This window comes from Anomaloglossus baeobatrachus, chromosome 6 (genome assembly GCF_048569485.1).
Source record: "Anomaloglossus baeobatrachus isolate aAnoBae1 chromosome 6, aAnoBae1.hap1, whole genome shotgun sequence".
In the NCBI taxonomy this organism is placed as follows: Eukaryota; Metazoa; Chordata; class Amphibia; order Anura; family Aromobatidae; genus Anomaloglossus; species Anomaloglossus baeobatrachus.
Window position 1 is genome coordinate 148,260,611 of NC_134358.1, and position 12,914 is coordinate 148,273,524.

Genomic DNA, 12,914 nt, shown 5'->3' on the forward strand with positions numbered 1-12,914 from the left:
CACTGTACTGCTCCTGCCGCCGGCGATCGGGTCCTCCAGTACTCGCCCCCCCCGTCCCCCAGTGCTCACCCCCTCCCCCGGTCCCCAGTGCACCCCCCCCCCTGCTACCACCGGCGCCACGTCCGCTCCCAGCTGCTAAGCGGGAACACTAGAAAAAAAAACTCTCACACTTACCGGTCTGCAGCCTCCCGGGACACGTCTGATCGGCTTCAGGACCTGCCGGTAATCAGCTGGTGCAGTCACGCTCAGCATCAGCTGACAGTCTAAGTCCAGCGGTGGGGCCGGCTTTTTACCACCCAGCTGGTTTAAGCGATCAGGTGGTGCTGTCAGGTGACTGCAGCAGCTGATTACCGGCGGCTCCTGGAGCGATCAGTCGTGTCCCGAAATTTTGCAGACAGGCGAGTAGTTTTTTTTTTTTTTTGCACCGATGCATCAGCTGATTGTATAACCAGCGTTTATACAATCAGCTGATGTGTGATGTGATTCACATCATCTGATCGCTTTGCCTTCCAGCAAACCAATCAGATGATACTGGATCCGAATTGGACGGCGCGGGACCCTTGACTCAGGATTACTGCGGAGGGGGGTTCTTTATTTCAATAAAGATGGAGTCACTAATTGTGTTGTGTTTTATTTCTAATAAAAATATTTTTCTGTCTGTTGTGGGTTTTTTTTATCTTTACAAGAAATTCATGGTGGCCATGTCTAATATTGGCATGACACCATGAATTTCGGGCTTAGGGCCAGTTGATAATATACAGCTGGCCCTAACCCCTTATTACCCAGCGAGCCACCCGTCACCAGGGCAGCTGGAAGAGTTGGATACAGCACCAGAATATGGCGCTTCTATAAAAGCGCCATTTTTTAGGGAGGCTGCAGACTGCAATTCTCAGCAGGGGTGCCCAGAAAGCTTGGGCACTCTGCGCTGCGGATTCCAATCCCCAGCTGTCTAGTTGTACCTGGCTGGACACAAAATTTGTGCGAAGCCCACGTCATTTTTTTTTCTTAAATTATTTCATGAAATTCATGAAATAATTAAAAAAGGGGCTTCCCTATAATTTTAGGCAGCTGGGGGTTCCGGCAGCCCGTAGCTGCCTGCTGTACCTGGCTAGCATACAAAAATATGGCAAAGCCCACGTCATTTTTTTTTTTTTTTACATTTTACGTTTTTGGGCAAAAAACTCCTGCATACAGTCTTGGCTGAAGGATGCTGAGCCTTGTAGTTCGGCAGCTGTGTCTAAACACACAACCACAACTAGTGCAGAGGAAGAGACGGCGATCACCAGCCCGGGTGGGGGACCGGAGTACAACCAGCTGGCGCGGCCTGCCACCAGCACTTTGGTTTACCAAAAGACTCGTGTGATTAATTTACTTGTGAGTAACCAAACATCCCCTGGTACATCTGGGCGCGCAGGCCCCTGCCATTGCCATACCCTGCAGAGAGACACTGGGCCCCGGGGCAACCATCCATACCCATGGAGGGGTTAACATCAGGCTGCCATTACATCTCCCCCGGGTATCCCACAACAGCAGCGGTGGTGTCCCACTTCACCACACACCGTGGGTGGCATCACAAACTGAATACGGCCAAGACCATACAACTACGTCCCCCTTTTCATTCGGTGTGTCCGCGTGACCCCCGGGTCCGGAAGATCCCTCGAGCCACACAGCGGGTCCGGATCCGAGCAGCCTGCCTGCTGTGGGGGTGGAGCACCATTATGATACAAAAAACATCCCCCATATTTCCCACAAAATGTCTTACTCCATCAGTAGAATATGAATGTTGATTATCTACTGAGGTGTATGTTGTCTCTAGAGTCAAAGAAAACATAAGTGTACAAAACGACCCTTAAGTGTGGCTACAATCTGTGGGAAGCTGCATATTCTGAGCTATATAAATAACCATGCACAGAGCAACAATGTAAAGTTAGAAATTCCAAGGTTGGATAGTACTATTAATATTTGCTTATATGGTGCCATCATATTCCGCAACGCTTTACAGTCATGGCCAAAAGTTTTGAGAATGCTACAAATATTAATTTTTACAAAGTCTACTGCTTTTTTCTAATGGCAATTTGCATATACTTCAGAATGTCATAAAGAGTGATCAGCTTAACAGCAATTACTTGCAAAGTCAATATTGGCTAAGAAAATGAACTTTAACCCCCAAAACAGATTTCAACATCATTGCATTCCTGCCTTAAAAGGAGCAGCTAACATTGTTTTAGTGATTGTTCCATTAACACAGGTGTGAGTGTTGATGAGGACAGGGCTGGCGATCAATCAGTTATGATTAAGAAAGAATGACACCACTGGACACTTTAAAAGGAGGCTGGTGCTTGGTATCATTGTTTCTCTTCAGTTAACCATGGTTATCTCTAAAGAAACACGTGCAGCCATCATTGCTCTGCACAAAAATGGCCTAACAGGGAAGAGTATCGCAGCTACAAAGATTGCACCTCAGTCAATAATCTATGGCATCATCAAGAACTTCAAGGAGAGAGCTTCCATTGTTGCCAAAAAGGCTCCAGGGCGCCCAAAAAGGACCAGGAAACGCCAGGACCGTATCTTAAATCTGTTTCAGCTGCGGGATTGGACTACTAGCAGTGCTGAGATAGCTCAGCAATGGCAGCAGGCTGGTGTGAGTGCTTCTGCACGCACTGTGAGGCGGAGACTGCTTGAGCAAGGCCTGGTTTCAAGGAGGGCAGCAAAGAAGCCACTTCTCTCCAGAAGAAACATTAAGGACCGACTGATATTCTGCAAAAGGGAGTGGACTACTGAGGACTGGGGTAAAGTCATTTTCTCAGATGAATCCCCTTTTCGATTGTTTGGGACATCTGGAAAACAGCTTATTAGGAGAAGAAGAGGTGAGCGCTACCAACAGTCTTGTCTCATGCCAGCTGTTAAGAATCCTGAAACGATTCATGTGTGGGGTTGCTTCTCAGCCAAGGGAATCGGCTCACTCACAGTCTTGCCTAAAAACACAGCCATGAATAAAGAATGGTACCAGAATGTCCTCCAAGAACAACTTCTCCCAACCGTCCAAGAGCAGTTTGGCGCCCAACAATGCCTTTTCCAGCATGATGGAGCACCTTGCCATAAAGCAAAGGTGATCACTAAATGGCTCATGGAACAAAACATAGAGATTTTGGGTCCATGGCCTGGAAACTCCCCAGATCTTAATCCCATTGAGAACTTGTGGGCAATCATCAAGAGACGGGTGGACAAACAAAAAACAACAAATTCTGGCAAAATGCAAGCATTACTTATGCAAAAATGGACAGCAATCAGTCAGGATTTGGTCCAGAAGTTGATTGAGAGCATGCCAGAGAGAATTGCAGAGGTCCTGAAGAAGAAGGGTCAACACTGCAAATATTGACTTGCTGCATTAACTGATTCTAACTGTCAATATAACCTTTTGGTACTCATAATATGATTGCAATTATATTTCTGTATGTGATGTAAACATCAGACAAACAATTAAAAACCAGAGGGCAACAGATCATGTGAAAATATAATTTTGGTGTCATTCTCAAAACTTTTGGCCATGATTGTACAATCATGATTATCACTGTCCCCATTGGGACTCACAATCTAGATGCCCTATTAGTATGTGTTTGGACTGTGGAAGGATACCTGAAAATCCGGAGGAAACCCACGCAAACACGGGGAGAACATACAAACTCCTTATAGTTGTCCTTGCTGGGATTTGAACCCAGGACCCCAGGGCTGCAAATAAACATTGTTAACTACTGAGCCATCGCGCTGCCCAGTCTACCTCTCTTTTTTTAGAGATACAATGAAGGAGCAAATTTCCACAAATTGTTGAAAGCGTGTCTCCTTGACTGAACTATGCATATTATCTATCTCTGAGCTATATGTGCTGTTACTGCATTGTTTATACAGTTTTTTGTTTCTTTTCTTATTAATAATAATAATAATAATAATAATAATAATCTTTATTTCTATAGCGCCAACATATTCCGCAGCGCTTTACAATTCAGGAGGCTCATATACATAAACATATACAAACAGGTAACAATTATGTTAAGGTTAACTTCAGGTGCTGCAAAATCAAGTCCTATTGCAAAACCAGGGACCACATCATCTCACCCATCATCTGCGAAAAATGCAGCACCTAGTTCTTCAGTAAAAAGTGATAAAGATTTGGAATCACAAGTTGCACATCTTAATGAACAGGTAACTTTGTATGAATGATTATTAAACCACACAAGCGAATTATCTTTCATTTAATCTTTTATCTACATGTTTTTAGCATGTTTTCATGTGACGGTTTCTCTTTAAATCTCAGTATATACAGAGCACAAAGCCCAAACAGATTCTGTACAACTTCTGCCTAAATACGATCGGACAGTACTTTAGAGATGTTACAAGCATACCTCTATCCTGCTGTCTTGACAATTACAGCGGGTGAAATACCATGTTTTCCCAAAATAAGACAGGGTCTTATATTATTTCTTGTTCTGAAAAATGGCCCAGGGCTTATTTTTAAGGGATGTTTCAGTAGATAATCAACATTCATATTGCACTGATGGAGTAAGACATTTTGGCTAATCTCGCGCCTGCGCAATAACATCACCGGTGCTCGCGATATGAAAACAGTGCTCAGTCCTGCGATAGTGCCACTGCGCATGCGCGAGACTTCAGGAGCACCTAGTAATATGGGGGCGGCGGCCTCATCTATGTAAATGAACACTGGGGGACAGCGAACAGCGACAGGAGGAGGGATAACGGACAAAATACAGCCCGCCCCCAGGGCCAACAAACCTCATTACCATAGCAAAAGGTAATATTTTATAAAATTGTTATTTAGGTCTGAAAGGGGGGCCAGTAGCAAGATGAACCTTTATAGAATGCAGCCCAGGAGCTGCAGAAGGGGATTCTTTTAGTTTAATAGCAAAAATTCTGATGACAGATTCCCTTTAACAAAAAAAGTGTGAAAAAACTGAAAACATGTCTTATATTCTAGGTTCTTCAAAGTAGCCACTTTTTGCTTTGATTACTGCTTTGCACACTCTTGGCATTCTCCTGATGAGCTTCAAGAGGTAGTCACCGGAAATGGTCTTCAACAGTCTTGAAGGAGTTCCCAGAGATGCTTAGCACTTGTTGGCCCTTTTGCCTTCACTCTGCGGTCCAGCTCACCCCAAACCATCTTGATTGGGTTTAGGTCTGGTGACTGTGGAGGCCAGGTGATCTGGCGTAGCACCCCATCACTCTCCATCTTAGTCAAATAGCCCTTACACAGCCTGGAGGTGTGTTTGGGGTCATTGTCCTGTTGAAAAATAAATGATGGTCCAACTAAACGGATGGAATAGCATGCCGCTGCAAGATGCTGTGGTAGCCATGCTGGTTCTGTATGCCTTCAATTTTGAATAAATCCCCAACAGTGTCACCAGCAAAGCACCCCCACACCATCACACCTCCTCCTCCATGCTTCACGGTGGGAAGCAGGCATGTAGAGTCCATCCGTTCACCTTTTTTGCGTCGCACAAATACACGGTGGTTGGATCCAAAGATCTCAAATTTGGACTCATCAGACCAAAGCACAGATTTCCACTGGTCTAATGTCCATTCCTTGTGTTCTTTAGCCCAAACAAGTCTCTTCTGCTTGTTGCCTGTCCTTAGCAGTGGTTTCCTAGCAGTTATTTTACCATGAAAGCCTGCTGCACAAAGTCTCCTCTTAACAGTTGTTCTATAGATGTGTCTGCTGCTAGAACTCTGTGTGGCATTGATCTGGTGTCTAATCTGAGCTGCTGTTAACCTGCGATTTCTGAGGTTGGTAACACGAATAAACTTATCCTCCGCAGCAGAGGTGACTCTTGGTCTTCCTTTCCTGGGGCAGTATTCATGTGAGCCAGTTTCTTTGTAGTGTTTGATGGTTTTTGCCACTGCACTTGGAGAAACTTTCAAAGGTTTCCCAATTTTTAAGACTGACTGACCTTGATTTCTTAAAGTAATGATGGCCACTCGTTTTTCTTTACTTAAAATTTGTATTATGGCAAGAAAAAAGCAGCTAACAGTCTATTCAGTAGGACTATCAGCTGTGTATCCACCAGACTTCTGTACAACACAACTGATGGTCCCACCCCATTTATAAGGCAAGAAATCCCACTTATTAAACCTCACAGGGCACACCTGTGAAGTGAAAACCATTTCCGGTGAAAACCTTGAATCTTGAAGCTCATCAAGAGAATGCCAAGAGTGTGCAAAGCAGTAATCAAAGCAAAAGGTGGCTACTTTGAATAACCTAGAATATAAGACATATTTTCAGTTGTTTCACACTTTTTTTGCTAAGCATTTCATTCCACATGTGTTAATTCATAGTTTTGATTCCTTCAATGTGAGTCTACAATTTTCAAAGTCATGAAAATAAAGAAAACTCTTTGAATGAGGTGTGTCCAAACTTTTGGTCTGTACTGTATATCTGGAAAAACTAAAAAAAGAAATACAAAGGTAGTTAGACCACATATAGCGAATGGTTCCCTGCGAAAGGCAGTAGGTCTCTGCAGGAACAAGGTAAATCAACAAATAAGTCTCTGTGACTTTGTTATATCAGGTAGTCTAAAAGAAACCAGAAGTAGAAATAGAGCAAAAAGCCTACAGAAAGAGGCAGCTATCCAGAGAGGAATGAAAGAGAGGATACGGGAGGAAAAGAGGGGGAAAAGAATGGGAGCGGAGGGTTCCATAAAGAGTTTGCTCGACATTAATTCCCATGTTCGCTAAGGGGAGCATACAAGAGGTCCGGCCTAGGATTTTTTTTATCCTTTCTCCCCCACCAAGCGAGGGGGTGCAATTGTTTACGTCACAGTCTCAAATAAAGACCTGAAGGAGGGGAGAGTCCAAGAACAGAATCCAAGGGCTCCAGACTCGGACACATTTTTCCGTTGAGCCATTTAATTCCGCAGTCAGGTCTTCCATTTTACATAGGTTAGTCATCTCTGCGAACGGGGTTTTGTTTTCATGACATTTCCAAAGATCAAATAATTGAAAGCATCAGTGGTTTGTGGGTTGCTTTTTTCAGCACTGGAGTGGTGCTTTAAATGTAAGGCCCCTGCTCCCATTCTCATACTCATCCTCCAGCGTTTTCACCCTTCTTCGGCACCACTCCGGTCCCGCAGTGCCATCTTGTGGCTGTAACTTCTGACTGGCCGGAAGTCTGAGGTCACTTCACAAGGGCTCAATGCAAATCTATTAGAGACAGAACAAGGCCAAAATGAGTCTCACATGGACTTGTATTGAGTTGTGGCCTCCAGCACGCTCCATGAAATTCTGGAGCTGCCGCAGGTGAAAAGTCGCCGGAGACCAACCGGAGCGCCGCTGGAAAAAGATGCACTATATGGAGAGAAGGTATGCACACCAGTGACTATGTAAGGGGAATATATGAAAAGCAGAAACTGCTGTGTGAATACTGACATGAAAAATCCAATAGCTATGTGTAAGAATGAAAATATGAAAATGGAATCTGCATTACTGCCATGAACATAGGAATAAAGAGAAATTTAGCTCTTGAATTGATCAATGCAACAGAGCCCCAACACTACGCCAAAGTATTTCTCAAAGTATTCCCAACACGGTAAGTTTTTTAACTGCATGAGAGGACACACACAAGCTAGGGACCCCAACGTAGAGAAATACTTTGGCGTAGTGTTGGGGCTCTGTTGCAGATTCCATTTTCATATTTTCATTCTTACATATAGCTATTGGATTTTTCATGTCAGTATTCACACAGCAGTTTCTGCTTTTCATATATTCCGCATGAGAAATTGGGATGGTTTTAGAGGGCCGGACTAATATAATTAACTCAGTTCTACCCAATATACTACATCACTAAACCCCCTCCACATACTACACCTGTATTATACTACATCACTACACCCCCTATGTAGTATATTACACCTGTAATATACCAACCCTCCCCATATACTACACCTGTAATATACTACATCACTACACCCCCATAAACTACACCTGTAATATACTACACCCCCATATACTACACCTGTAATATACTACATCACTACACCCCTATATACACCTGTAATATACTACATCACTACACCCCTATATACACTTGTAATATACATCACTATAATATAATACATCACTATATAATACATCACTATATTGTAATATACACCCCTATATACATCTGTAATATACTACATCACTACACCCCCATAAACTACACCTGTAATATACTACACCCCCATATACTACATCATTACACTCCCATATACTACACCTGTAATATACTACATCACTACACCCCTATATACACCTGTAATATACATCACTACACACCCATATAACACACCTGTAATATACTACATCACTACACTGCTTCTCTCAGTGAAGGCCCCCGCTGTGCCGCTTCTTCTCCTGCCCGGCGGGAACTTTTGAAATGACACACGCCACGCAGTACTGACAACATCAGAGCGCGCGCGTGCGTCACAGAGAAATTGCCGGCAGGGAACAGAGGAGAGATTCCTGCGTTCCACTGACTGTGCGGAGCTGCAGGATCGCTCCCTACCTGGCACGCATTAGCTTGGCTCCACTGCACCGGCTGAAGACGGGCGGGCCGGATGTGGCCCGCGGGCCGCCCCTTGCCCAGGTCTGATCTAACACATACCCCATTTATCAGTTTACTTTACAACAGAAATGTGCCTCAAAATTTTGGCAGACAGCGTCAAGTATAAAGGTTATGCCCTATTTCAGCAAAGCTCCACCCCTTTCATAATGAGTCATGCCTCTTTATCAAAAGTTTGGAAAGTGTCATTAACACATAGTATAAGGTCATAGTAGACAGTTTTTGCACAAAGTAATCCAGAATTCTATCATGTTTCGAGGCTTAGTAAATCTCCTGCAATTTACAGTAAAATTAGCATGGAAACCTTATTCTGCAATTTGAGGATCTGTTAATCTTTTTGCTCACACACTTATTTGCTATGTTTTGTCTGTATCTTAATAGGCAAATAATAAATGCACTTGCATTTTTAGCTGCTTTAATATTTTTTTTTTTAAAAGCACACTATGCTTTACTTATGATATTATAGGATGCCTTTTTTCCAATAGTTTCTCTATAGAACAGCAAAAATTAGAAGAAAAAATAATGTCTAAAAAAAAAAAAAAGATCACAAAACATTTTTAATAACGCATGAAGTGAAAAGCAGGGACTATGGTCCAGCTATGATAGACACACACGCACACACACACACACACACACACACACACACACACACACACACACACACAATATATGCTATTTTCATTCTTCTATTACTCATTTTTATGTTCATAGGTGCCACAATGACAAAAAATATCTACTTAATAACAATCATTCCAATGAAATGTTCCTGATTAAAAAATGCTACTACCGTAGTTTTTATCAAGTCTCTAATGTTTTGGGCAGCATTGGTTAAAGACGTTTTTCTAGGACTTCACAATTTATGACCTATATGAGACTGGTGGGGATTAATTAACTTGCATTGCACACACTATTCGGAACAAATACGCAAGTATTAGACAGTACTCGTTACGAGTATCGAGAGTCAGAGTATTTCGAAATTCGCTCATCATTAGTGGGGATCCAACACCCAGCGCTCCACCGATCCCCTAAAATCCACTCTGGAGGCAGAATAGAGCAGCCCAGGTATATTTCTTAGTGGCAGATGCCAAATACTGTTGTTAAACTCCATTTCACTTCAATGGGAGACAAAGTGCACTGGACAAAGTGCAATATAAGGGGCCGATGTGTAATGACCCATTTATCTACTATATACAACTGCAGCCAAAATAGATTTTAGATATTTAGAGTGTTGGACCCTCACTGATCTCGTATTGGTGACCTATTCTATCCAGAGACTCAATTCTTAATTCCTGGACAACCTATTTCATCTGCCTTTATTTTGAGTAAAAATAAACATATAAATATGTGCAAACCCCAGAAACCTAAAATTTCTTTAAATTGAATGGGTCCAGTATGATTTATAAGACATCTGCATTGAACTGTTTAACAGATCTCTAAAGGATCTACAAGAAACAAAAGCCTTGATGCTGGGGTAAATTCATATGAAAATTAGGTGATCAAGATACTCTGCAAGATGTTCAACTCATCTAAAGCACCCCTCCTCCCCCACTTTCACAGGCTAGCCCTGAGCTGTTGCATTGAATAATAGTAGTGAAATATAGTGCATTGAAAAAGTATTCATACCCAGTGAACTTTTCAACATTTTTTGTCACGTTACACCCGCAAATGTAAATATATTTTATTGGGATTTTATGTGATATACCATCACTAAGTAGCAATTATTTGTGAAGTGTAGAGGAAATTATACACGGTTTTCTAAATATTTTCAAAATATAAATCTGCAAAGCTGACCAGAGTACCTTCTTCCACAAGCATGGAGTGGACACTGCTAGCATGAGGAAGAAAGCGCTCTGGTCCGATGAGACCAAAGTAGTATTTTTTAGGCTGTGTGAAGGAAAAATAACACTGCATGAGACACTGAAAACACCATGCCCTCCATCAAACATGGTGGTGGCAGCATCATGCTGTCGGGAGGCTTTTCTTTAGCAGGGACAGGGAAGCTGATCATAGTTGATGGGAAGATGGATAAAGCTAAATACAGGGCAATCCTGGAAGAAAATTTTTCAAAAGACTTGAGATTGGAGCGAATGTTCACCTTCCAACAGGACAACAACCCTAAACATACTGCCAGAGCTATAATGGACTGGTTTAGATCAAAGCATATTCATGTGTTTGAATGTCCCAGTCACAGTCCAGACTGAAAACTCAATGAGAATCTTTGACAAAACTTGAAATTTGCTGTTGACAGACACTTTCCATCCAATCTCACTGAGTTAGAGCTATTTTGAAAACAAGAATGGGCAAAAAAATGTCAGCCTCTAAATATATAAAGCTGGGGAAGACATACTCCAAAAGACTTGCAGCAGTAATTGCAGCTAAAGGTGGTCCTCCTGTATTGACACAGGAGGGATGAATACAAATGCATGTCACAATATTTTTTAAATACTTAGAAAACCATGTAACATTTCCTTTACATTTCACAAACATGTGCTGCGCGTATATCACATAAAATTCCGATAAGGTATAATTAAGTTTATGGGTGCAACGTTAAAAAAATGTTGCAGAGTTGATGGGGTATGAATACTTTTTCAAGGCACTGTAGCTAGTAAAACTCGGAGGAAAGGTGCTTGGAAACAGCAGCTATGGGCACGTCGCTCCAAGCTCCTCCTTTGTATAGAAACCTTAAAAATACTTTCTTCAAAAGGCATGGCTCCTAGCACAATGTCTCCTACTAGGACCTGTGCTTACGGTAATACAGATTTCAGAGCAGACAGACTGCCTCTATAGAGTCCATACTGTTTTGGGAGGAATCTAAATGACTTGTCTTCATGCCGCATTAGATGACATAGCTAGTGCACCGGTCCATATTATATAAAAACCCAAAGGCATCAAAGCGGGCGGGGGGTTCCACTCGTATCAGTAGAGTATACAACATTTCATCTTATTGAGAGTCGTTTCAGTGCTCTTCTGTCTCCACTAATCCATAGACTTCAAATGGTGCAAAAGAACACAACTTATTCTCAGATCTACTGTATTTCTTACTTCAGTCATGTAGCTAAGGTAATATGGGGGAGAAAAGAACCAGGATCCCCTGTTCTAAGGATCACCATTAGGACTTCCAACTATTTGAATACATCATTTAGGCTGGAATAGTCCTTTAAATCAGTGAATCTAGTAAAACATGACTACAAAAATGTAAAGGTTGCTACTTACGCATTTCTGCAAACAACTGCCTTCTGTCGGCCATGTTATTCCCCCTTTTCCCACAGTCTTCAATCATTCTGTAAAGAAACAAAATTAAGATGAAGCACGAGATGAGATATTTATTGCAAGACATTAAAAAGATTCATTTATTTTTAGAGCAAGCTTCAATACATTTACATAACAAAAGGTCTAAACTATAAAGATTTCTAAATTTATTAGGCTATTGAAAAGATTTGATAATTCAGCATGTCAAAACACCAACATATTCCTTGTGTCTGTTGCTAAATACAGGCACTCAGAGTAAATTGAGCAATTATCTAAGAATGGCCTATTATTCATTAGCATTACAGTCTGAGAAGGTCATTACAACAACACATTGAGAAATATACGACAAACAAAGTGCATGAAACATCATTGATACAGAACACATGCAGCTCGAAAATGTTGTACGCGGAGGAATCCAAGAAGCTGAGGTCTGAGTCTGCTGAGCGGGCTCTTATACCGGAGGAAATGCAGAACTGCCATGGAAAAAAGATGGTGGTCAACAAGAAATCTTTGTGGTTCAGCTAAAAGAATCTTTCACTATCATCCTAAGGGGTGACTGTCTTGCTGGTCAGATACTTGTAGCGACTTAAGAGTAGGATATAGATAACTAAAACACTTAATGCAAAGACCCTACAAACAGCAGCAAAGATCAGAGCCCTATGAGCATGAGAAGGGTTAACCTCTCCAAAGTAAAATGTTCACCAGCTCCCGTAGATTGGCATGGAAAGAAAAAGCCACTGCTTGGCTTGAGATGCAGACAAAGGAAGGTACCCAGTCCCCAGAAGGGTATAAAACTTCACCAGTTTACTAATAAAGCTTAAAAGATTTAAGGTACATTAAAATATTGAATCAGGGCTAATACTGACGCATTTTGGACACAGAACTGTCATTAGTCATAACTTCTCTTGAACCTGAAGTTTTAGATTTATTTATTTTATTATTTTTTTATTATGAGGTGGCTTTGATAAACTTGACACTCCTAAGACAACAATCTTTCTGTGCCATAACAGGTTTTTATCTTAATACCATTCATGGATCTAGATGTTAGGCTATGGAA

At 41.9% G+C, this 12,914-nt stretch overlaps 1 protein-coding gene across 15 annotated transcripts in view; it reads right to left on the reverse strand.

Annotated features, from left to right (window-relative positions):
* Positions 1 to 12,914, reverse strand: part of DTNA (dystrobrevin alpha) — a 340,802-nt gene that overhangs the window by 141,596 nt on the left and 186,292 nt on the right. For all 15 annotated transcript variants that reach the window (XM_075353296.1, XM_075353295.1, XM_075353298.1 and 12 more), the window contains exon 2: positions 11,822 to 11,889. In XM_075353296.1, the coding sequence (XP_075209411.1) occupies positions 11,822 to 11,888 (67 nt within the window). In that variant the 5' untranslated portion in view covers position 11,889. The remainder of the gene's footprint in view (positions 1 to 11,821; positions 11,890 to 12,914) is intronic.